Source organism: Leopardus geoffroyi (genome assembly GCF_018350155.1).
Source record: "Leopardus geoffroyi isolate Oge1 chromosome C3 unlocalized genomic scaffold, O.geoffroyi_Oge1_pat1.0 chrC3_random_Un_scaffold_41, whole genome shotgun sequence".
Taxonomy (NCBI): Eukaryota; Metazoa; Chordata; class Mammalia; order Carnivora; family Felidae; genus Leopardus; species Leopardus geoffroyi.
In genome coordinates, this window is record NW_025543556.1 from 135,286 (window position 1) to 162,921 (window position 27,636).

The 27,636-nt window shown below is 38.6% G+C and overlaps 1 protein-coding gene across 1 annotated transcript in view; it reads left to right on the forward strand.

Annotated features, from left to right (window-relative positions):
• LOC123595659 (ankyrin repeat domain-containing protein 26-like) overlaps nucleotides 1-27,636 on the forward strand; it is a gene marked incomplete at its 3' end in the record, with an annotated part of 196,793 nt that overhangs the window by 16,263 nt on the left and 152,894 nt on the right. The window contains exon 4 of the mRNA XM_045473343.1: nucleotides 2,633-2,705. Coding sequence (XP_045329299.1) covers nucleotides 2,633-2,705 — 73 coding nt within the window. The remainder of the gene's footprint in view (nucleotides 1-2,632; nucleotides 2,706-27,636) is intronic.

Consider the following 27,636-nt stretch of genomic DNA (forward strand, 5'->3'; position numbering starts at 1 on the left):
TGCTTACGTATCTTGTCTATTGTAAATAATGCTATAATAAAGATAGGGGTGCATATATCTTTTCAAATTAGTATTTCCATTTCCCTTGGGTAAATAAATACCCAGTAGTGGAATCACTGGATCCTATGGTATTTGTGGTTTTACTTTGTTGAGGCCCCTCCATACTGGCTTTCACTGTGGCAATACCAATTACATCCCATGACCGGTGCACAAGGGTTGTTTTTTCTCCACACCCCGAGCAACCCTTGTTGTTTCCTGTGTGTTGAAACTGAGCCATTCTGACAGATGTGAGGTGAGAAGTCATTGTGGTAACGTTTATACATTTAATTTTCAACCATTTCAGAGCATTCCCTGCCTGTCACATTTGGTTATGGAAACTCAGACTGGGTCTTTCCTGGAGATTTCACAGGTTAGGAGAGGTCGAGGCAAAATAGAGAACTGAAAGCTTTTGTTAAAACAGGGTCCAAATTGTGAAAGACCTGTACTCTGGAAAACGTAAAACACTGATGAAAGAAATTGAAGGTGACGGAAAGAAAGAGAAAGACATCCGTTGCTCACAGATGGGAAGAATACATATTTGTAAAGTGTCTACACTACCCAAAGCCATCTACAGATGTCATGCAATCCCTGTCAACATACCAATAGCATTTGTCACAGAGCTAGACAAACAATCCTAAACGTCGTACAGAACCACAAAAGACCTTGAAAGGCCAGAGCAGTATTGAAAACGAGGAAACCTGGAGGTATCGCAATCTCAGCTTTCAAGTTGTATTCCAAAGCTGTAGTAATCCAAACAGTATGGTGGGTACTGGCGTACAAAATAGACTCATAGCTCAGTGGACTAGAACCGCAAACCCAGACATAAATCCACCACTGTATGGTCAGTTCATCTTCCACAAACAGGAAAGACTATCCAGTGCAGAAAAGGCAGTCTCTTCACCAAATGGTCTTGGGAAAACTGGGCAAGCCACATGGCAAAGAATGAACCTGGACCAATTTCTGTATCATACACACAAAGAAACTCAAAATGAATTAAACACCTAAGTGTGAGTCTTGAAACCATAAAAAAATATATATATATATACTTGAAGAGAGCACAGGCCATCATTTCTCTGACTTTGACTATAGCAACATTTTACTAGTTATGTCTCTTGATCCAAGGGAAATAAAGCAAGAATAAAGTATGGGGACTATACCAACCTATGAAGCTTTTGCACAGGGAAGGAAACCGTCAAAACTGAAAGGGAACCTCTGGAATGGGAGAACAAATTTGGAAATGTTTTGCAAATCCAGTAAAGAGTTAGTATCCATAATGTCTAAAAAATTGATACAGGTAAACATCACCCCCCTGCAAAAAAGCCCAGTTTCAAAATGAGCAGTAGACATCACCAGACACTTTTCCTTTTTTTTTTTTTTTATTTTTTTTTCAACGTTTATTTATTTTTGGGACAGAGAGAGACAGAGCATGAACGGGGGAGGGGCAGAGAGAGAGGGAGACACAGAATCGGAAACAGCTTCCAGGCTCTGAGCCATCAGCCCCAAGCCTGACGCGGGGCTTGAACTCACGGACCACGAGATCCTGACCTGGCTGAAGTCGGACGCTTAACCGACTGCGCCACCCAGGGGCCCCCAGACACTTTTCCAAAGACAACATACAGATGGTCAACAGACACATGAAAAGATGCTCCCCCAAACTACAACGAGATACCACGTCACACCTGTCAGAATGGCTACACTCCAAGACACAAGAAGCAAGTGTTTGTGAGGATGTGGAGACAAAGGAAAACTCTTACACCGTTGGTGGAAGTGCAAATGGGTGCGGCCCCTGTGGAAAACAGTATGGAGGTTCCTCAAAAAATTAAAAACAGAACTCTCCTATGATCCAGTAATTGCACTACTGGATACTACCCAAGAGAATACAAAAACACGAATTCCACGGGACACATGCACCCCTGTGTTCATTGCAGCATTATTTCCAACAGCCAGCGCAAAAGTCCATTGACAGCTGAGTGAACGAAGAAGAAGCCCTATATGAATGTATGTGTGTGTGTATATATGTATATCCATACACACACACACACACACACACACACACACACACACACACTGTAATATTACTCAAGCATAAAACAATGAAATCTTGCCATTTGCAATCACCTGGATGGAGCCTGAGTGTAGTATGGTAAGCAAAGTCAGGGAAAGACAAATGCCATATGCTTTTACTCATGTACCACTTAAGAAACAACAAACGAGCAAAGGGAGGAAACAAAAGGGGAGAGAAACCAAGAAATAGGCTCTTAACTGCAGAGAAGAAACGGATGGTTGCAGAGAGGAGGTGAGTGGTGGGAGGGGTGAAAGAGATGATGGGGATGAAGGAGTGCCCTTGTCATGATGAGCACGGGGTGAGTATGGAGTTGGTGAATCACTATATTGTACAACTTAAACTAATATAACTCTGGATGTTACTATTACTGACATTAAAATAAAACTTAATGAAAAAACCAGAGGACAACTTTTAATGATACCAAGAAACTTCGTGGAATAAACAGATACTTGACCTTTCCCTTAACTTTTTTAAATTTTGTTTTTAAATGAATGAACATGTTTTTGTTGTATTTTTTTTTCTCTAAAGGCGTTCCGACACACCTGTTCCTGATGATTCATGGTCTACATCAGCTAGCCAAGACTTTGATTTTGGTACCAAGGTAAAGTACCCTCCTGTGAAACTCACTTTCCTGCTCTGAATTGAGTTTTCTCGCTTATTTACTCCGAAAATTTAAGAGGAGCCTGTGTATCATCATTTTATGTGTGTCATGGAAAGTTAGCAAGAACAAACCACTTTACAGATACATGACGCGTTTAATGTTTTGTTTTGTTGTACTTTGGTAAATCCTACAGGTGGAGGCTGATAAAAGAATGGGCTGGAAAATGTATAATGATCGTCATATTATATTGGGAAAAGCTTTCCCATCATGGAGGCAATATGACACTTGCTTAAGGATAAGGATTCTTACTGTGATAGTAACATGACTGATAATACTCATGCCTAAATGAAACCTGATTGGGTCCAAGTATCTATTGTAGGTTGCCCCCCGCCCCAGGCAAGTTTAATTTTGGTGAGATACAGGATTTTCCATTGGCTCTATCCTTTGTTCTACATTTAGGCTAAAATCATATTAGAAAATGTAGAAATTTAGATGTTTACATTATTTCTCAACATTTACCTTACAAAGGTGTTCCCCTGTAGTTTTGAAATAACTGCATGAAGAGTAAGTTAAAGTTGTGCATCTCGCCGAAGAATACGTATTTTGCTGAAAAGAGTAGCTCTGTGAGCAGAGGCTCTTCATAGCCAAGTTGTCAAATTTTTAATTTTAGAAATCTTTCCTATTCTAGCTTTGAACACTGTCTCCTCCTAGTCCTTGTGTCAGATTCTAAAATTTAAAGTTTCAGACATCTGATATTTATTTCAGTATTCATTTCAAAGCCCCTCAGTCATGATAAGCTCCTGGAGGTTAGGAAACACACTTGTTTGACTCCTGGAGCTGCTAGAATAAAGTCTTGCTTGGAAGAAGCAATGTCATGGTTTTTGAATGTGAATAAATGAGTAGGGAAATGGAATTCCGTAGAATGGATCTTGAAAAGTAACAAAATTCGCATGATATATCACAAGTAAATATGTGAATTTAAAAAGTCAGGCTTCAGTTTATATTCCGTTTTAGGGTTTAACATGTATAAACGCAAATGAATTCTAACGAGGAAATCAGGAGTTACATGAGAAAGAAGGTTACAGTATATTTTTAGTATCCTCCCATTGTGAGCTTAGAATTGCAGAGAAAAAGTCCTCAGCCTTTGTTTGTGTAACCCCATCTGTGTCCCATTACATACATCCTTTGAAGGTTCCCATTTCTTCCTAGAATTCTCATTCCCAATTCTTTCTCCATAGTGAATGTTGTGTTAGGAACCTCTCTTTTTCTGTTCTTTCCTTAGTCTAGTAATAATTTCTAGCTTTTCGGAAGTGATAAATGCCAGGAATTGAACAATTTATTTATACGGAAATAAATTAAATTCTTCAATACAGTATTTATAACCAGATAACCGTACAGCGATAAGAGTCAGTATTATTAGCGATATACTGTGAATCAAAGCCTCTCTTTTATGTAAATATTATATAGATAGATAGATACATAGGTAGATATAGATATAGATAGATAGGTATAGATATATATAGATAGAGATATATATAATATACACATATATACACATATATAATTACACTTATATATACACACACACGCATATATATACACACATACACACACACATATATTTGTGTATATATATATATATATACATATATATATATATATACACATATATAGAGACATATATCTTTAAAAGGTTTAAAAGAGACTATCGTTCATAGTATATTCCCAATCCTACTTATGTACCTGTTGAAACATGTATGTTGTTTCCACTTGCCTTCCTTTGCTCACATTTTTCCTTTCCTTTTTTGTCTTAAGCTCATGCTTGATTGATTGGTCATGTGTTGTTGTTTTTTTTTTTTCTTTTTCCCTCTTCTCCCCCCATGCTTTTTACGGTATTTTTTAATTTTTTTTTAAGTTTATTTATTTTTGAGACAGAGAGAGACACAGAGTGCAAGCGGGGTACGGGCAGAGACAGAGGGAGACACAGAATCCAAAGCAGGCTGCAGGCTCCGAGCTGTCAACACAGAGCTCAACGTGGGGCTGAAACCCACAACCCGTGAGATCATGACTCATGAGCTGAAGGTGGATGCTGAACTGACTGTGCCACATACGCGTTCCCCACACCAGGCTCTTTTTTAATGGTTTATCCCTACCCTAATTTGTCCTTGCAGAAACTATTTCTTTAGCGTCTGTTCTTTTAGTACATCACTTTCTGTCAACTCCATTGTCAACATATTGATTATGGAATTCTACTGTCTGTGTGTGGTTTCCATCCAGGACTCATTGCCCCACAAGGTTTATTTTTCTTGTTTTTCTCTTTCTTGGAAGGGGCTGAGCTAAATGTTTTTGAAATGTTTGTATTTCTCTTGGAAAGGGAGGGAGAGAGAGAAAGAATGAGCAAGTGCTCGTTGTTGTGATCTGACAATATGCAAGGTATGATCTCAGTCCTTTTATATTTGTGGAGGGCTGTTTTGTGACCCAGGATGTCACTTGGAGACATTGGAGAATGTTCTATGTGCACTTAAGAAGAACGTGCATTCTACTGCTGTTGGATGAAAAGATCTTAATATATCGGTGTTGATATCCATGTATATAAATGTATATATTAGGTCAATATATATCTATGTATATCTGAATACATCTGGTCCAATGACACATTGGATCTGTGTTTCCTTACTGATTTTCTGCCTTGACGACCCGCCTATTGCCATGAGTGGAGTCTTAAAGTCTTCCACAATCATTGTATTTGTATGTATACATTTTATCATGTTTGTGATTAATCGATTCATATGTGTGGGCGTTTCACATTGAGGCCATAAACATTTGCAAGTGTTAGCTCCTCTTGATGGATAGACCCCTTAATTATGATCCAATGCCCTTCAGAATCTGTTACTACAGTCTCTGGTTTAAAATCTAGCCTTTCTGGTGGAAGTGTGGCGACTCCAGCTTTCTTTTGACTTCTAGTAGCATGATATGTGATTCCCCATAGCTTCACTTTGAATCTGGAGGTGTCCTTGGGTCTAACATCAGTGTCTTGCTGACAACATATAGATGGATCTTGTTGTTTGGTTTTGTTTTGTGTTTTATCCATTCTGATTCCCTGTGTCTTTTGATTGGGGCATTGAGTCCATTCACATTCAGAGTGATTAGTTAAAGATATGGATTTAGTGTCATTGTGTTATCTGAAGGTTTCATGCTTTTGGTGAGGCCTCTGGTCCTTTGTAGTCTCTGCTGTTTTTCACTCACAGAGTCACCCCTTAGGATCTCCTGTAGGGCTGGTTTCGTGGTCATGAACTCCATTAGGGTTTTGTTTGTCTGGGAAAGCCTTTCTCTCTCTTTCTATTCTAAATGACAGCCTTGCTGGGGAAGGGATTCTTCGCCGCAGATGTTTCCATTCAGCACACTGACCATTTGCTACCCCTCCCTTCTGCCCTGCCAAGGTTCTTTGGACAGGTCTGCTGCTACCCTTATGTGTCTTCCCGTGTCGAATAAGACACGTTTGTCCCTAGCTGCTTTCAGAATCCTCTCCTTATCTTTGTAGTTTTCCAGTTTCGCTATGGCATGTCATGGTGTTGACCTGGGTTTGTTGATTTGGAAAGGAATTCTCTGTGCTGCCAGGACTTGGATACCCATTTCCTTCCCCAAATGAGGGAAGCTCTCAGCTATACATTGTTCAAACAAACATTATTCCCCTTTCTCTCACTGTTCTTCTTCTGGTACTCGTAGGATATGGCTAATATTTCATCGCACCGAATCAGGTAGGTCTCTAGTACTTGCCTCGTGATCTAGTCATTTGCTTCCTTTCCTTTCTCTGCTTCATCTTTGTCCACAATTGGGTCCTCTGTTTCACCGATTCTGTCTGCTGCTTCTCCCAACCTTGCTGTCACTGCATCTAGTTTACTTTGTATCTCCTTTACACCATTTCATTTTCAGCGTTCATCATGACGATTCCTTAGGTCCTTGATCTCTGAAGCAGTAGATTGTCTGCTGTCTTCTGTGCGTGGTTTCAAGCGCAACTATGCGTCTTATGAGTGTCATTCCTAAAATGTGCTCACATATATTGTTTCTGTCTCTTTTGAGCACTTCACTGGCTGTCCTTTCCTCCCGGAATTTTTTTTTTTTTTTTTTTGAGCAGAATTCTTCGATATCGTCATTTTGGCTAGATTCCTGCCCTTTATGTGTTTTAATAGCTTATTCTGTGTCCCACACCTGCGAGTACTACTCTATTAAAAAGAGCTCCTACACCGTCCAGGGCCTGGCAGTTGAACAAATGTTTTTTGGAGGGTGTTGTGTGCACTCTTTTGGTGCGTCTTTGGCTGCTGTTCTTGCTACTTGGAGTGGCAGTTTGGGCCGTCCACCAGGTTTGCTTTGATTTGTTTGTTGAAGTAATCCTGGAAACAAGGAGAAGAAGGTGGTGAAGAATCCTTAGTCCAAACAAAAAGAGAAATGACTGGAGTGGAAAAAAAGACCAGGCAGTGAGTCAAAGGAGCTATAGGGCTTAATCCAGAAAGAGAGGGAGGAAAATGAAGAAGGAGATCTAGAAAATTATAGAGAAAATGCGCAATCAAACAAAGAACCAGAGCAGAGGAACAAAGGAAAAAATATATAGATATATCTATATATACCTATATATAGATATATAGGTATATAGTAAGATATATATATATAGATATATATATATATAGATATATATATATAGATAGATATATATATATAGATATAGATATAGATATATATACACACACACACACACACATATATGTAGATGTATAATTAGCTTTGACCCATGTCAACTCGAGACTACCAGGCTGTTTCCAAAGGGAGAAGAGGAAAGAGGAGAGTAGAAAGAGAAAAAAGGGAAAAGAGAAGAAAAGGAAAGCAAAGGAAAGAAAAGATGTGGGCCTGGGTGGCTCAGTAGGTGAAGCATCCGACTCTTGAATTTGGCTCAGGTCATGTTTCGCTGTACGTGGGTTCTTAACCCCCATCAGGCTCTGCAGTGAGAGCATGGATCTTGTTTGGAATCTTTCTCTCTCCCTCTCTCTGCACCTCTCCTGCTTGATCACTAACTTTCTCTCTCAAAATAAAGAAATAAACATTAAGACAGAGAAGAAAAAGATAAAAAGAATAATAATTAAAATGAGAAGAAACAAACAAAGATAGAAAACCAGAGGAGAGTTGTCCACTGGTGTCTGTGACAGGTGGTTGTGCTGGTCTACGGGAGGGGCTGTCTGGTCCCATCAGTGTCTGTCTCACTCCCATAGAGAGCAGTTATGAGGCACAAAGAGACAGGGTTTTGTGTAATTGGCCTGCCTCCACTGAGGCTCACTGTCTGTTCCCTGAAGCCCCACGATGTTGGTCATGGGGAGAGAAATGGCGACACCCCAATCTCTCCTGCCCACACGAGGTGTCTCAAAGCTCACTGTTTAGGCCGTCCTCACCGAATATCCTGGGGGCCCGGCTTCCCTTGCTGCAAATTCTCCTGTGCTCCCTGAGCACTGAGCTGGGATTCAAAACCCTATAGGATCCCGCTTTACTCAGACCTGGTTTTGGAGTAGGACCACTCTGCCCAGTTGACAAAGGTCCTGTGCCTCGTGCCTGCAGAGTCTTTTTCCCTTGGGCAGGGCAATACCTCCCCTTTCCACCACACTCAAGATGTTCTCTCCCAGTGTTTCACTGAGAGCCTAGGGGCGGCTCCCTCCCCACCAGGCATGGGAGGTGGCAGCTCTTTTCTAGAGAAAGTCTGGCAACCTTGAAAATTCTGTTTTTTAGCTTCTAAGGCTGTTTTGCCAAGTAGAATTGGCTCTCTGGACCTCTCCTTGGTCTGTGGTCCGGACAGGTTTTCTCATATCCAAATACACTTCCCAAAGCCTCTCTCTCTACCTTCCTTTCGTTTCTCCACCAAAAGGCTGCCCCCACTCCATGCCTGTGCGGACCATTTTATTTCTCCCAATCCGCATACACGCCCTTCTGTCCCGCCAAGTTGTGTCTTTGCACCTGTGGAGATTTTTCTGTCCCTCTGCAGCCTTTATTCCTGGTATTCCGAGAGTTGTGACCTCAATACTGCTGTGTTTGAGGGTCAAGGGAAATTCTGATCACTCTCCTCTGCCATCTTTCCTCCTCCCGCCTCCTTTTATTTTCCTTTTCACAATTTCACACTTCTGTGTAGGTTTGCATTATTATATCAGTTTAATATGTTTTATAGATATTTACAATGGGCTTTTCTTACAGGAAGTGTTTTGATCTGATATTTCTGTACTTTTCTTTTTTTGAAGTTTATTCATTTATTAATTGTAGAGAAAGACAGAGAGAGCATAAGTGGGGAGGTGAAAAGAGACAGAGGGAGAGAGAGAAAATCCCAAGCAGACCCTGCACTGTCAGCGCAAATCCAGATGGGGGGCTTGAACGCATGAACTGCGAGATCATGACCTGAGCCAAAATCAAGAGTCAGGTGCTAACTCAATGAGGCATTCAGGCGGCCCTAACATTTTCTTTGGTAGTCCCCTGGGTACTTTTAATTTAATATGCCTTAGTTTAAACACATTGTTTCTGACCCATTCCCTTTCCTCTTCCCTGACTCTTTGTAATCTGCTCTGTCATTTGTGTTCCCTAGCCTAATAAATACAGCCTTTGAACAGGAAACGTCCTGGACTCCGAACTTCCCTGAAATCACCGCATCCAGTCACACACCACATTCGATATTTTGTACCTGCTTACCATTTTTCATATGTTATTCCTGGAATTCACTCGCTCACCTATAATTTTGCAGTACTCTTCTGGTTTTGCTTCCTTTACATTCATCCTACATTGCTGCCAGAGTGACCTTTCTAAAATATACTTGTGACGATGTCACTCCTCTGCTTATTCAATGGATCCCCATTACCTGAAGGGGAAAATTCATGTTCTAGCATAACACTTCTCTCTTTTTTTTTTTTTTTTGGTTTCGTCCTGATGTTCTAGTAATATCTGTCTATCTATCCCATTCCCAAGAACTCTGTTCCAGTTTTGCCATATTGCATAGGTGTTGTCACTTACTATATTATTTCATACTTGATTCTTTTGCCATTATAGAATGCCCTTCACACCCTCCCTGTGCACTTTGTGTGTCTTTTAAGATACAGCCCTATCTTCCCAGCATTTGCTGAGCTTCCCAAATGTAAGTGTTTTCTCCTTTGTGCGTTCACTGTACGTTATTCAGTTCCCTTGCAGAACTAGAGGATGGTATTTTTCTGTCCTTACCTGTTTTCATGAATCTCTACCTCTACTAGCATATAGACAGACTCTGTCTTTTATTTATATTTCCAGCTCTTCCCCGGATCGTGGCTGTGACTTGACAGATACAGTATGTGCTTGTCTTTTTGAGTGGGTGAGTGCGTGACCAAATGAATCAATGTGATATTTTTCTGAAGTTGGGTTTTTGTTTTGTTCTGTTTTTCTAGGAAGGAACAGCAAAGTCAGCAATGGAAGCAAAGGAAGATGGTGTTGGTATTATTGAAAATGTGACACCAGAGCAAGCAGTTAATGACAGTTTGACTTCTGCTGGTGGAGTGCAAAAAAATTACAGAAGTGGTAAGCTAGTGAATCTCTGTGAGTTGTTTTCCTATGATTAAATTCTAGTATGAAAAAAATCTGAAAGTATGTAGATCCAAATATATTGTCCTTTTTTCGTGAAGGTATTTTTCTGTTGCTATCTTTCTTTAGAAGTATCCCAAGTACTACCCTCTTTTACTTCCGGAAAATCGTGAACCCCCTGAACATCTTTTCTGCTATTGCTTTTATTTTATTGAAATATTCATGAATGGAGATAGACTTGTGTATGTGTTTAAAATTCATAGTAACACATGTTTTCATTAATTTATCTGTGACCCTATTCTGTAGATATCATGTCAGCATTAGAATTAGGAGAAGAGGAAGATGTAGAATCACCTTCTCTTCCTGAGGTACTTTCTTCTTATTATTTTTAAGTATAGGCATGGAGTGATGTTAAAATATCCAAGAGATGCTTTGACTTTGACTTTTGAATGATTAAAATAACATCGCAGTCATACTTGTAGTAATATAAGTAAAGTAATGATGACCTATTCTAAGGTGACAACTAGGGAAGGAGGTAAAAAAGTCCTGATCTCTTAGGCCCAGTCAGCTGCTGCATAATGCTACAAGCGCTGTATTTGAAATCAAAGACATGCTAGCATCTTGGTTCCGTCACTTCCTAGCTGTGGGATCTTGGAAAAACTTGCCTCAAGGTCAATGACCCCCTTTCTAAAAATGGTACCAATACCCACCTCTTGGTTATGTGTAATGAACAAATGTGGCAACGTTTTGTAACCTGCAAAGGGTGCTATAGAAATAGAAGACAAAATGACCACAGTGGCTTTTAATGACTTATTAAATATTGAGGATACTTTGTTTGGTGAATGTTTGTTTATTGTTGAGAGTGGGGTGGGGGGACAGAAGATCCGAAGCAGACTCTGCACTGAGAGCAAAGAGCCCAGTGCAGGACTTGAACTCATGAACTGTGAGAACATGAACTGAGCCATATTTGGGCGCCTAATCGACTACGTCACCCAGGCCCCCCAAGAATATTTGTTTTAAATGTGAAGATGTCTGAAGGCCAATAAAATGGTCGTAGGGTCCAGAAAAGAATGGGAAAGTAGGAATGGGTTTTTGATTTTCTAATTTGACACTATGTTAAGTTCTGGTAATCTCTTAGAGGAGACATCATATAGGTATACAGTTGACCCTTGAACCAGGTGGGTTTGTACTGTGGGAATCCACTTACACACAGATTTTTTCAATAAATATAGTACCATAATGTAAATGTATTTTCTGTTCCTTATGGTTTCTTTTTCTATTAATTCTTTCTTTTGAGACAGAGAGTGAGGACAGAGCATGTGGGTAGGTGAGGGCAGGGTGAGAGAGAGAATCTTAAGCCGATTCACACTGCCAGCATATTTCTTTCTCTTTGATATTAATTGATTTGGCTGCTAATAATTTAAAGTTTTCTAATTCTCTAGTTATTAATCTTTAAAAAGTACTCAAATACACTTTAGTGCTCATTATAAGGGATGGTAAGCTAAATAGTTTTTAAGGTTTGTAACATTAAAAATCGTCTAACTTATGTTTTGGTCGATTTAACATGTAATGAATTGTTTAGTTCCAAAAACTGACAAGCTTAAGTTTATGAGTTCATATTTTTCTTCTGTCTTAGGCTAAGGCAAGTTAGTTTTCACTTCTTACAGGAAGTTACAATCCAGTGACTTGGGAACAGCTAAACATAGATGAAGAAAGTTAACAGTACAATTGTAATTATTTTCTCATTTTTCTTTGTCCATACTTGATTACTTAAGGACAAGTTGTTTTTACAAACATGTATCCTGCCCGAAAAGACATGTGAAAATCAAAACAAGGAAATTAACCATCCGTTTTTGCAACTGCAAAAAATGACTCAAGAACCAGCAATGAATAAGGAATGTGATAGGGAGCATGATGTATCTCTACATTTAAGACATGATTGTATGCAAAACTTAGAGGAAATGTGGATCAAATAAGGCAAATTACACTGGAAAAATAGCTTAAATCTCATCACCAGTGACTGAAAGCTGAAGTTTGGTGAAATTTGTTAACAATACAGCATTCCTACTCATCTTGAAGAAGAACCACCTCAGGGTCACTCTAAGGAGGAACCAACTGAAAGGAAATACCTTTGAATTGGACAAATACTGTACTTGACTGTGAGGAAGAAGATGCATTTGGAGTGTCTGTCTCGGTAGTATTTCAGGCATTTCCTGAACAAAAAGAGCCTAGTCTTCAAAATGTCATTCTCTCTCATTTATACTCTGGGTCCCCAGAATATGCTTGCCAGTCATCTTCTAAGCTTTCTTTAAATGAAAGCAAATAATCCGGGACATATAAATCAAAACCACACTGAGCTACTTCCTCACACCAGTCAAGAGTGGCTAAATGATCAAATCAGGAGACTATGGATGCCGGGGAGGATGTGGAGAAACAAGAACCCTCTTGCACTCTTGGTGGGAATGCAAACTGGTGCAGCCACTCCGGAAAACAGTGTGGAGGCTCCTCGAAAATTGAAAAAATAGACCTACCCTATGACCCAGCAATAGCACTGCTAGGAATTTACCCAAGGGATACAGGAGTGCTGATGCGTAGGGACACTTGTACCCCAATGTTTATAGCAGCACTTTCAACAATCGCCAAATTTATGGAAAGAGTCTAAATGTCCATCACCCAACGAATGGATAAAGAAATTGTGCTTTATATACACGATGGAATACTACTTGGCCATGAGAAAGAATGAAATATGGCCTTTTGTAGCAACGTGGATGGAACTGGAGAGTGTGATGCTAAGTGAAATAAGTCATACAGAGAAAGATAGATACCATATGTTTTCACTCTTTTGTGGATCCTGAGAAACTTAACAGAAGACCATGGGGAAGGGGAAGTGAAAAAAAAAAAAAAAACAACCTTAGAGAGGGAGAGAGCCAAACCATAAGAGACACTTACAAACTGAGAATAATTTGAGAATTGATGGGGGATGGGAGGGAGGGGAGGCTGGGTGATGGGCATTGAGGAGGGCACCTGTTGGGATGAACACTGGGTGTTGTATGGAAACCAATTTGACAATAAATTTCAAATTAAAGAAAGAAAGAAAGTAAATCAGACTATGAAAATGAGAACAAACCAGACATTGAGCATCTTTTTAACAACAATGAGGATTTTTAAAATGATACAGTAAATAAAAAAGCAAGGAACCCACTAGTTACATTTAAAGTGAAAGAAGGCCAAGAGAGTTTGACATGCTAATGGCAAAAAATATGGACCAAAATACCACCGATTGTATACGTGCTGCCGAAGCGAGCACGACCACCAATTGTAAATCAGACCTCAGTCTAGTGATTCAGAGAGACTTTTTGATTTGTGGCTTGCCTGCTGCGATGTGATGAAACACATGGTTCAAACAAAAAAGCATGATATTTCTGCTGTCACAAACACTTACGAGAAAACAAAACCAGTACAAGACTTTTTTCCAGAAGCCATTATATGCAGATAATGACAGTACTCATAACTGTAAAAGTATTGATTCTGAATTAGAAATTATGAGTTCTTCTTCAGCATCTAGTTTTCCAGCATCTGAAGTACATCTAAGTGAAGAATTACATCAAGATATGCAAAGGTTTAAGAATGAGATAGGCATGTCACAAGTAGAGTTCCTGTCTTTGGAAAGAAAGAAAGTTCAACCTCCAAAAGAGAAGGAGGTCCGCCTTGCTGTTACTCTTGTTTTTTTCTCTTTAGCAATTATCTGATCGATTCTGATTTTCCACTCAAGAGAGCAAGAGTGTGCATACAACGGAATTGTCTAAATAAGTAATTGTGTCTGGAAATAGATTATTTCTGCTATCTAACAAATAGGAGTTCAGGGAAACATTCTTGTGATTTGTTATCCTTAAAGTTTCTGTGTCAGTCTTCCAAGTAGTATATGAACTGGGAAACTAACTTAGCTATATAAGTACCATGTGACCTCACGAACCAGAATAACCATAAAGAAACTGCTTAAAAAACATAATAATCTCCAGGTTTTTGTTTTTTAATATATTGACTTAAATATAAATTGCATTTCCATAAACAATAAAATGAGAAAGAAGCAATAACTAAGAGAAGGAATATAAACAAATGTTCCCAGCTAAAGCAATCTACTTATTGCTTCAGTATGTGTCTGTAGACTCTGGGTCTAGGGTTCTTGCTTGTCTAGCAAGACAGCAGCGGGATGCAGGATTACAATGGGAGAGACAGCTAGTGTCCCGGAGAACACACGAGCCTGGATTAAGTGTCCTTGCTCTGTTTTTAATAGGATCAGAAGGCTTCCAAACATGGTGATGGACGTGCACAAAGAGACAATCAATCTGTGAACATGAACTCATGGGCATGGCGGAAAGGGGGTTTCAAGATATAGGGTGTTAGGGGTTAGGGTCAATATAAAACAAAATCCTGGCGCCTGGCAGATGGTTGTTAATAGCTGACCTGAGGCAGCTTCTCTGTTTATCTTAGCTAGTCTAGGGGAGAAGACAGATGCTACCTCAGGATCCACAAGGCACCTTTCTTTTGCTAATTAGCTCCCCTCTGGGCATCTTCACCCTGCAGCCTACAGCCTATAGCCCTATTTACCTGTTTACCTCATTTGGTCCTTCCTTCCTGGGAAAGCAGCTTTCTGCCATAGTACTAAATTGGGGAGTGTGTCCTCCTGAATATCTAATCTTGTTTACCTCTCACACCTTGGTCTTGGAGCCTTTGCCCCGCCCTCTCTATACCTAGATACCTAATATTGTTTACCCAAACTTGGGTGTGAGCATCCTATGGCTTTGTAATTTTCTATGCCTGGTTAACCCATCAGTGCAGGCTCAGGGAATTCCTAAGCTTATTGCCCACAAATATAGGCAGTCTTGTCTGCTTTACTCACAATCTTGGAACTTACAATTTCAACATGACCCCTTTGAGATAGGCTTAATAACAGCTATTTGTATGATCACCCCTTTTTTCACATTTTTTAATCTCATTCTCAGATGTTTCTGTTGAGTCAAACCTTCACTTTATGTTCAATAGAGTATGATACCTTTGGGCCTGTATGATTTTTACCATGTAGGTAGCATAAACCTTCAGCAAACCTTCGGTATTTAACTCCAAGGGAGAAAACTGAGTTTTGAGATGTGTGGACTTTAGAAATAGACAAAATCTAGAGATACCCTCCTTTAAAAGAATAAGTAGCTAATCTCCTCGTCCCCTATCAAGGTATTAATTTACTGTGCCAAAGTCACACTTCTCATGCATCTGACTAATTTAATGAATTTGTGGTCATTTATCTGATTCAGCACTCAAGAATTGTATCGTCTCTTTTGGTGCCATAAAATGCTAGGGAATGCCACTTTAGGAACTTGGGATGAATCATTTAACCTTTTTGAGTTTTAGTCGCGTTATCAGTAGCAAATGGGATTAAAGGTGATCATTACTTTTATACCCTCTCTCTATAAAATTTTATGCTTATTGAATGTGAGATCGGAGAGCATTACTAATTTCCCAGAATTCCACCCTAACATCCGTTTCACTTTGTTCCTTTTGTGTTGTGGCAAACTTTGGTTCATAAATTTTAGGGGACACTGTCACTTTTTTTGAGAACCTAGAATCCAAAAGAAAAAGATTTGTAAAAGGCAGTCAGGGAAAGAATAGCTCCGTGCAGAAAGAGGAAAGCTTCCTGATTTTGTTACTGGAGCACCTCCATGTCACATGTTTTAAATCTGGCTGTTGTGTAAATCCCAGGTGGTAAGGATAGAAAAGGACAAATTTTGTCTCTTGTCTTTTTATGTCTTTGTATCTCTCGGTCAGATGGGGAGGCGTAGGTGGGTAATTCTCGGTAGCAAAGTGTGGATATGAATAAGAGTACAAAATTAAGAAAGCCCTTTTAGAAATTTTGGTAACTTCTGCTTTTTTTAATTCCAACAGAAATGAAGCAGAGTTTATAAAAATTACAATTACTTGTAATGATAAAGTAAACACAAAATATTTTCCTCCATTGAATTTATGACAAACTAAGTGTCAACTGATAAAATTAATGAAAAAACTTCTTTTTATTGACTAAAGTAACAATTACCTTTAGTATCAAGTTCCATTAAAGATTGAAGAAAAAAAGAAGCACAGAGGAAGTGACATGGAAGTATCAGAAAACATACATGGTGCTGCGGATGCTGGATTAATTCCACAAAGACAGAATGGAAAAACTGATAACCATCAATTGCCTATTACAGAAAATAAACATTCTGATAGGTAAGCCTATAGCAATATTTAAATAGTAGGTAATTGTTATTTTCCTATGCAACAAACTTTTCTAGTTTGAGTTCATCTTCATGATGAACAAATTTCGTATTTTTCGTGGAGATATTTCATCCTACGTGCTAATGAGAAAAATGTAAATACCAATGAGATACCATTTTTTGCAGTCATAGTAATAAATATTTTATTTAAAAAACTAACCAAAGTTAGGAAATGTGAAGAAAATGATATTCTTAGACACTGTGGCTAGATGAAATTGGTAACTCCTTTCTGAAAGGTGATTTAGCAGTGTATTTCCAAATTTCAAATATGTCGGGGCACCTGGGTGCCTCAGTTGGTCAAGCGTCCAACTTCGACTCAGGTCACGTTCTTGCACGTCATGAGCTTGAGCCTTGCATCACGCTCTGTGCTAACAGAGCAGAGCCTGGAGCCTGCTTCAGATTCTGTGTCTCCCTCTTTCTCTGCCCCTCCCCTGCTTGTGTTCTGTCTCTGTCACTGTCAGAAATAAATAATATAACGTGAGAAAAATATTTCAGGTAGGTCATCCCTTTATTCTAATGGTTTCATTGCCAGGACTGGGTCCTTCTGAAATACGTGACTTCTATAAGCAAGCGCGTGCGCTTGCACGTGCAAACACACACACACACACACACACACACACACACACACACCACATTATAAGGGCATTTATTATATATTATTACATATACAAAATAGGACAGATATATTAAGGTTACTTATATAAATATGTTACATGTATATGTGAAGGATATTTATTATAGCATTCCCATATCAAACATTTGGAGATAGTGTAAATGTTTATTGACTTATTTTGAGAGACAGACAGAGAATGTGCACACTCGGGAGCCCAAGCATTGAGGGGGAGCAGAGACAGAGAGGGAAAGAGAGAGAATCCCAAGCAGACTCCACGTTAACAGTGCAGAGGCCAACACAGGGCTCGATCTCACGACAACAAGATCATGACCTGAGCCAACATCAACAGTCAGATACTCACCAGACTGAGCCACCTAGGGGCCCCAGAGATAGGCTAAATATCCATTCATTAATAAGGAAGTAACGTTTCAGTTCTATAAAGTAATGGGGCATGTGACCATTTTAAAAAATGAATTTAGGTCTATGTGCACTGATGGTTTAACAAAGTATATTTAAAGCATTTAGTTTGGTTTCATGTCATGTCTTATGCACATTTTGTTAGAATACTTTTAATATCTACTGAATTGCAAACGGAAGTTCCCTGCTACACTGGCAGTCTACCAACAAAATTGCTAGTTATTAGATTTTTGGTTTTGTTTCCCAGTGCATGAGTGCTCCAATGTTGGACTCTCAACTTAATCTGAATATTGCCAAGAGGATTCACGTGGCAACATGTCTCATATTCTATATAAACATTTCATGGCCCCTGTGCTATAAAGTAAGATGCTGGTAATGCAATGAATCGTTTTTATAAAGGTACCTTGCTTGCATGCCATTATCTTGCCTTTTTAGAGAATATATTTCAACATGAACCACACCAAATTTTTCAACAGTGCCTTCATGTTATACCATTTGTGACAATTCAGTTTACAAAGTAGGACTATTTTCTGCATTCCCAACCCCTTTTACTTCTGTGTATAAAATTTTAATATGACTAATTACTTTGGATAGTATAAAATCTCCTAGAGTTGGGTGACTTTTTAAAAATGTTTGTTTATTTTGAGAGAGAGAGAGAGAGAGAGAGAGAGAGCACGCACACATGAGTGGGGGAGGAGCAAAGAGAGAGGGAGAGAGAGAATTCCAAGGAGTCTCCGTGCTGTCAGTGCAGAGCTCGATGCTAGAGAACCTAGAGATCATGACCTGAGCCGAAATCAAGAGTTGGATGCTTCGTGGACTGCGCCACCCAGGTGCATTTAGAGTTCAATAATTTTTATCAAGCACGAAATACTGCCCTTGAAACTTAGTTTTTCTGTGGTATTTCTAAGCATGAGAAAAATGGTAATCAGCTTATATAATATTATATATCTAGAAAAATTTTAAGGAGTCTTGTCAGTGTATAATTTTGTGAGTTATTTAGTACTTTGGTTTGACATTTTAAAAAAGCCAAAAAAAAAAAAACTAGTGCTACATATATGCAATTTTTAAGACTTCCAAATATTACAAAAATACTACCTAATCATTATGTAACAATTGAAAACTACAGCAATAATAGAAAATTAGATCAACAATAACCATTCCACTTATCTATGAAATCCTTCAAGAGCCTTCTTCAATCTCTATCCTGATTTCCCTCCCTCCCATCCACTCTTGAATTCATTGTAGCAATTTTCCCTCTCCTCCAGAATTGTTTTTTCAAGGTTACCACCTATTTTCACTTTAATAAATCTAAACATAATTTCATACATCTCATTTTACTTAACCTTTCAGCAATACTTGACCCAATGGAAAACTCTCTCCAAAATTCTGTCTCCATGTTGCTTGTAGGCTATCACTCACTCACCTGATTTTCCCGCTGCCTTTCTAGTCTGTACACCTCAGCCTGATTTGCTTGTTTCTTCTCGTCCCCCACATTTTAACCCATTGATGTCTTCCAGGAATTTGCCTTTGATTTTCCTTCTCTTGACTTTTACTATCTTGTATAATCTAATGATCTTCAAGTTTATATCTCCAGCCCGGATCTCTCTCCATAATTCCAGGCCCGCATATCAAACTGCCTACTTGATATCTCTTTCTGGATAGCTATTGCAAACTTAACATGTCCCAAATTGAACTCCTGATATGCTTTCCTAATATTTGACTTTCATGTCTTTCCTAATTGAGTTAATAACAGTTCTATGAGTTGCTCTGCTAAAAAACTTGGTGTCATCTTTGACTCCTTTCTTTTTTTCTTTTTCTTTCACTTTTTCCTTCTATTTTCTTTTTCTTTTTCATACACATCACATCTCATCTGTCACAAATCTTGTCATGTCTTCCTTCAAATATATCGAGAATCCAAACACATCTTCCATGACCAATAGACTATCACCTGTTGTTTATATTTGTGTAATAGGTAACTAAATGGTCTTCTTGTTTGTTTGTTTCTTCTTTTGTTTTTCCTCTGTTTCCATTAATTCTAAACACATTGGATATAGTAAAACATAAGTGGGATTGTGTCCTTCCTCTGCTCCAAGCCTAATTGCCTCCCATTTCACTGAGAGTACATGCCAAAACTCTTCCTAATGCCGACAAGGCCTGTGTATGATCAGGTGTCTTCTTCTCTCTCTCTGATTTGAACTCTTTTCTACCCCTTTCATTCTGTCCAGCCATACTGATTTCTCACTACTCTTTAAGTACTTCGGACATACTTCTGTACTTGCTGTTGACTCTATCTGGAATGCTTTCCCTCAGAAACCTCATGGCTTGATTTTTCCTTTGTTGTTTGTTTTTCCTTTCAGGTTTGTGCTTAAAAGTCACTTTCTCAGCAAGGCCTTTCTTGGCCATCCTGACTAGTACTTCAACTACCCTTTTCCCTATAACACATCAAAATGTGACTTCTCTGCTTTAGTTTTTCTCCTCTAATACTGTATATTTTGCCTGTGTAGCTTATTGTTATTGTATGTTTACTTCACTCATGAGTAGGATTGTTATCTGTTCATTGCCATGTCCTCAGTGCCTAGAAAATGTTCTAGTCTATATAGTACTTATTCAATAATGTTTATTGAGTGAACGGAGTTTAACTTGTGTGTATAGTTTTTAACCTAATACTAGTCCCCACTTTGACAAAGTTTGGCGTGGGTTCATTCTGACAACTAAACCTGCCAGTTACATACAGTTTTTGGATTTTGGGGGGGCCCAATATTGTGTTTACTTGCTACTTATTCTTTTAGTTGTATTTATGTTAGTTTTAATTATGGTGAAATGTATCAAAGGAATAGCAAACTTCCTTTATATTTATTAAGGAAACTAAAATATGGGAGCAAATTATTATACAACTTAAAAAATTCTTGCCAAAGGATTATGAGCCCTCAATATCTGAAATAAAAAGATGAAGTTGGAATTGATCACTTACAAATAAGAGCGAGCTATGCTGGTTAGGTATAGTCTTTTCTAACAGAGCAGTCTGTTCTTCTTATACAGGGTTTGGGGAAGAGTGGAGTCTAAGGATTGGGGGACTTTCAGAAAATTAAATGGTTTGTCATCATCTGAAGCACCGTGCTTATTTGGGTGAGACTGTTGTGGATTGGTTGGCCCACTGAAGCATGTGTATTGGAGTGATTTTTGTCCTTTATTGGCTGTCTTTCAGAAGGAAGGAGCTGAAATGGGTTGGTTGGTGAGTAGGGCTGGTGGGCATTGATTAACACATTTAAAACTGATTCTGGTGGCTTCTTGTTACCATGGCTACGTGTTAGGGTTTCTTTTTGTTTTGTTTTGTTTTTTCTAAGTTTGAGGTGGCTTTCACCAGATGTTTTCTACTTAAAAGTTGCTTTTATTGACTGGGTTCAAAATGAAAGCTATTTCAAATTCTATAATTACAGATTCATTTTTGAAGTTTGAGTCAAGAGGAATTGTTTGATAATTGCTTTCAGAAAGATTCTTCTTTTCTTGGATGTTATTTCCATGAGAAAAGTTATCTGTATAACAGTTTTTTTTTTGGAAAAAAAACCAGAATTGTTAGTTTTGTTTCTGTTTTTGGTGCATTTCGGGGCTCATGTTTAAGTCCTAAATAATCTGTGAGAAATTTCATTATTTTTTTGAAATGTACGTAGCTGTATGGTAATAATATTCTGTTGCATGCATTTAGTCCATGAAAACAGAATTATAATTTTCTTTTTGGTGAATCCCCCATTTTTTTCTATTAGGATTAGATATTAGGCTAAAAGTAAACAAAAGTTAACAAATCATTTTTTTTAATTTTTTTTAATGTTTATTCATTTGGAGAGAGACAAAGTGAGAGTTGGGGAGGGGCAGAGAGAGGGGGAGACAAAGATTCCGAAGCAGGCTCCAGACTCTGGGCTGTCAGCACACAGCCCGATGTGGGGCTCAAAGCCACAAACCCTTAGATCACAAACTGAGCCAAAGTCATACACTTAACGAACTGAGCCATCCAGGCGCTGCAAACCATGTTTTTTTAAACAAAAGCATAACTAATCAGATGAATGTTATTTTTGAGCGATAGATAATGACATATGAGTACTTTTGAATTTTTGAAGTTTTTCCAGATTTGTGAGATATAAGTAACATACATCTGTGTAACTGTAAGGTGTACCTGTATTAATTTGATACACTTTTATATTGTCAAATGATTACCACAATAGTGTTAATAGTTCCATCATCTCACATAAATATCATTTCTTGTTTGTGATGATCTAGTCTTGTAGCAACTTTCAAATGATAGGATACAGTATTGTTCACTGTAATCACCATCCTGCACATTAAATCCCCAGAATTTATTAATCTTGTAACAGGTGGTTTGTACCCTTTGACCAATATCTACCCATTTCTCACAGCCTCCTAACCCTGGCAACCACCAGTCTGTTCTGTTTTTCGTGCAATTTTTTCTTAATTCCACATATAAGTCAGATCATACAGTGTTTGTCTTCCTGTGTCTGACTTCTTTTCACTAAGGATAAAGCCCTCAAGTTTCACTCATGCTGCCACAAATGGCAGGATTTCCTTCTTGTTTGTGGCTGAAAATATTCCATTGTAACTGTATACTATATTTTTTAATCCATGGATCCACTGATGGATGCTTAGGTTGTTTCTTGACTATTGTAAATAATGCTGCAATAAACATAGGGCTGCAGATATCTCTCCAAGGTAAGGATGTCATGTCTTTAAGATATATACTCAGTAATGGGATTATTGGCTCATATGAAGGTTCTATTTTTAGTTTGTTGAGGAGCCACCATACTGTTTTACATAGTGGCTGTCCCAATTTACAGTCCTACAGGAGTACAAGGAATTCCTTTCCTGTACATCCTTGCCAACGATATCTCTTGTCTTTTTGACAATAGCCATTTTAATAGGTCAAAGTGATATTTATATACTTCAGTTTTGATTTGCATTTACCTGATGAATAGCGATATCGAGCACCTTCTTGTGTACCCTTGACCATTTGTATATGTTTTGAGGAGAGACGTCTTTTAAGGTGCCTTGCCCAGTTTTTAATTATATTTATTTTTAGCTGTTGAATTGTACGAATTCCTTACACATTTTAGATATTGACGTTTTTCATATTTGTAGCTTGCGAATGTTTTCATCCTTTCCATAGGTTGCCTTTCCATCATGTTGCTTGTTTCTTTTGCTGTGCAGAAACATTGTTGATTGCATTGGTTGGTTTTGCTTTTATTGCTTGTACTTTGGATGTCCTATCCTAAATCATTTTAAGATCTATGTCAAGGAGCTTTTATCCTATGTTTTCTTCTACGAGTTTTATGATTTAAGATTTTATATAGAAGTCTTTATTTGTGTTTGGGTTGACTTTTGTGAGTGGTGTAAGGTAGAGGCACAGTTTTATTCTTTTGCATGTTAATATCCAGTTTTCTCACCATCATGTATTGAAGAGATTACCTTTTCTCTTTTGAGTATTCTTGGGTCTCTTAACAAAGAGACTTTATGCATGGGTTTATTTCTGCGTTCTTGATTCTGTTTCATTCATCTTTGTGTTTTTTTTTTTTTGTGCAACTTCATACGGTTTTTATTACCATAACTTTGTAATAGTTTGACACCAGCAAGTGTGATGCTTCCAGATTTGTTCTTCTTTCTTAGGATTGTTTTGGCTATTTGGGGTCTTTCTTGTTCCTTACACATTTGAGGAATGCTTTTCCTATTTCTGTGAAAAACATCATTGGAATTTTGACAAGGATTGCACTGACTCTGTAGGTGGTTTCAGGTAATGTGGATATTTAATGATACTAATTTTTCAAATCCATAAACAACGGGGTATCTTCCCATTTGTTTGTGTCTCTGCTGTTTCTTTTACCAATGTCTTGTAGTTTTTACTGTACCTATCTTTCAGAAAGTACTTGATTAAATTTATTCCAAAGTATTTTGTTCTTTTTGATGCTTTGGGGAAGGGGATTTTTTCCTTATATTTCTTTTTCAGGTATTTCATTGTTATTGTTTAGAAATGCAACTGATCTGTAATTTTGTAAAACTGATTTTGTAATTTTTTTTACTAAATATAATCTATTGTCAAATTGGTTTCCATACAACACCCAGTGCTCATCCCAACAGGTGACTTCTCAATACCCATCACCCACTTTCCCCTCTCCCCCACCTCCTATCAACCCTTAGTTTATTCTCAGTGTTTACGAGTCTCTTATTGTTTGCCTCCCTCCCTCTCTGTAACTTTTTTTCCCCCATCCCCCCCCCACCCATGGTCTCCTGTCAAGTTTCTCAGGATCCACATATAAGTGAAATCATATGGTATCTGTCTTTCTCTGCCTGACTTATTTCACTTTGCATAATACCCTCCAGTTCCATCCACGTTGTTGCAAATGGCCAGATTTCACTCTTTCTCATTGCCAAGTATTATTCCACTGTATATATAAACCACATCTTCTTTCTCCATTCATCAGGTGATGGACATTTAGGCTCTTTCCATAATTTGGCGATTGTTGAAAGTGCTACTGTATACATTGGGGTACATGTGCCCCTATGCATCAGCACTCCTGTATCCCTTGGGTAAATTCCCAGCAGTGCTATTGCTGGGTCATAGGGTTGTTCTATTTTTAATTAGCTGAGGAAGCTCCACGCTGTTTTCCAGAGTGGCTGCATCAGTTTGCATTCCCACCAACAGTGCAAGAGGGTTCCTGTTTCTCCACATCCTCGCCAGCATCTGTAGTCTCCTGATTTTTTCATTTTAGCCACTCTGACCAGCTTGAGGTGGTATCTCAGTGTGGTTTTGATTTGTATTTCCCTGATGAGGAGTGACGTTGAGTATCTTTCCATGTGTCTGTTGTCCATCTGGATGTCTTCTTTGGAAAAGTGTCTATTCATGTCTTCTGCCCATTTCTTCCTGGATTATTTGTTTTGTGGGTGTGGAGTTTAGTGAGTTCTTTACAGGTTCTGGATATTAGCCCTTCCTTTATCCGATATGTCATTTGCAAATATCTTCTCTCATTCTGTCGGTTGCCTTTCGGTTTTGTTGATTGATTCCTTTGCAGTGCAGAAGCTTTTTATCTTGACGAGGTCCCAATAGTTCATTTTTGCTTTCCATTCCCTTGCCTTTGGAGATGTGTCAAGTAAGAAATTGCTGCAGCGGAGGTCAAAGAGGTTTTTTTCCTGCTTTCTTTTCTAGGGTTTTGATGGTTTCCTGTCTCACATTCAGGTCCTTCATCCATTTTGAGTTTATTTGTGTGTATGGTGTAAGCAAAGTAATCTAGTTTCTTTCTTCTGCATGTTGCTGTCCAGTTCTCCCAGAAGAAAGAGACTGTCTTCTTTTTCCCATGGGATACTCTTTCCTGCTTTGTCAATGTTTAGTTGGCCATACATTTGTGGGTTCACCTTTGGGGTTTCTATTCTATTCCATTGGTCTGTGTGTCTGTTTCTGTGCCAATACCATACTGTCTTGATGATCACAGCTTTGTAGTAGAGGCTAAAGAGACAGTGTTAACAGGGGAGGGGTAGAGAGAGAGAGAGAGAGAGAGAGAGAGAATCCAAAGTAGGCTCCAGGCTCTGAATTGTCAGCACAGAGCCCAATAGGGCACTTGAACCACAAACCACGAGATCATAAACTTAGCCAAAGTCAGAAGCTTAACTGACTGAGCCACCCAGGCACCGATGCATCTTAATGTTGATTTTGTATCCTTCATCCTTGGAACAGCTTTTTGGTGGTATCTTCAGGATTTTCTATATATAAGAATATATCATCTGCAAACAAAGACAGTTTTATTTCTTCTTTTCTGATTTGGATGCCTTTTATTTCCTTTTCTTGCCTGACTGCTTTGGCTAGGACTTCCTCTATCCTGTTGAATAGGAGTGGTCAAGTGGGCAACTTTGCCTTGTTCTTGAACTTAGAGTAAAAGCTTTCCGTTTTTTACCACTGCATATGATGTTGGCTATGGGCTTATCACATTGGGCTTCATTATGTCCAGGTGTGATAATTCAGTACCCACTTTGTTGCGAGTTTTTATCCTGAAAAGATGTTGAATTTTGTCAAATGCTTTTTCCTCACACGCTGGGATGATGATATGATTTTTTTATCCTGTTAATGCAGTGTATCAAATGTATGTATTCGATTTGACTTCTGAAGGATAATTTTGCTGAGTAAAGTATTCTTGATTGGTTGTCTTTTTTCTCTTAGCACTTTGAATATGTAATCCGACTGCCTCCTGGAATGTAAGGTTTCTGCTGAGAAACTCCTAATAGACTTATGAGGGTTCACTTGTCGTCACATAGTCTTTCCTCACTCTTTTTCATTCTTTTGACTTTGTTCTCTGCTGACTGGATAATCTGAGAGTTCCTGTCTTTCAATTCACATTTTTTTTTTTTTGCTTGATCCATTTCCTGTCAGTGATCACTCTCGCTTTTTTCATGTCCTTCATTATACTTTTCAGCTCCAGGATTTTTGTTTAGTTAGCTTTTACTATTTCCAGCTCTTTGTTAAGCTTCTCATTTTATTCATAGAGTGTTTTTCTGATTTTACTGAATTGGCTTTTTGTGTTTTTCTTGTAACTCACTGAGTTTCCTTAAAACTGCTATTTTTGAATTCTCTTTTGAATAAATTACAGATCTCCCTGTGTTTCCGATTGATTACTGGAAGATTATTGTGATCCTTTGATGGTATCATATTTCCTTGATATTTTATATTCTTTGCAGTTTTGCATTGCTGTCTTTGCATTTGAAGTAGCAGTCACCTCCTCCAGTCTTTAATGACTACCTCTTCAGTGTGTCCACACCTGATTTTTTTGCTCCAGTGGTATGCTGAAAATTCTCTGCAGGACACCTGGTTTTCCAAAAAGGCTCTCTCATCCACGGGTGATTATCTTAGAGAGTGTTTTCTAGCGAGGGACTCCCCGATGTGGCTGAGAGGGAGGGGCTGGAGGCACTTTATGGGCTATTGCTAGGTCCACAGATTAGACTGTAGTATGTCTGCCTGTTACCTGATGCACGGGTAGGCAAGACTTTTCCTCGGTCCCTTGGAATATAGTGCTAGATTCTCACAGCTCCTGCAAAGGCAGTTTTGCCCGTGGGTGGATAAGATGCCGGTTTGTTGTAGGTGGGGAGACGCAACAACGTACATCTTGTTCAGCTATGATACTGATATCGTTCTGACATATGGGTATTTTATTTTTATTTATTTATTTTTTATTTTTTTTCAACGTTTATTTATTTTTGGGACAGAGAGAGACAGAGCATGAACGGGGGAGGGGCAGAGAGAGAGGGAGACACAGAATCGGAAACAGGATCCAGGCTCTGAGCCATCAGCCCAGAGCCTGACGCGGGGCTCGAACTCACGGACCGCGAGATCGTGACCTGGCTGAAGTCGGATGCTTAACCGATTGCGCCACCCAGGCACCTCCATATGGGTATTTTAAAAGTAGTTTTTCCCCTAAGATATTTCCCTGATTTCTTCTTTCATGTTATATGGACCTCATGCTACTGTAAAACTTTGTTGAAATTAAGCATTCTTATATTTCAAAGCAAAGCCAAAAATAGAGCACAAATCTAATTATTACTCCCATGTCTAAGAGTCACTGCCTTTAGGAAATGAACTCTAACTTTTTAGTGTAACCTTCAAGGTTCTTCAGAATTTCTTTCCTGACTGATCTCTTCCTACTTGCTTCCATGTATTTTATGTTTTTTTTTCCAAGTTCCTATAAGCTTATACTTTTTCCTTTCAAGGCACCTAGATGCCATCTGTGTAATCTTTGTGCTCATATTCTAATCTCTAAGAAAATGGTTTTCTCCCGTTTCTTTCCCTGGTGACCTCTGCTGTTTATTTTCCCTCTTCAGTAAAGCCTTTCTCGTCCTCACTTACAGCTTTTCACATGTCAATTCTTACAAATCACATTGTATTCTAATTGTATACTTACCTGTGTTTGAAGCAACAGATGAGTATTTCCTTTTGTACGGTTGGTACTTCAGCACTGTTCTCTGAATTAATCAAATTAAGTCAGAT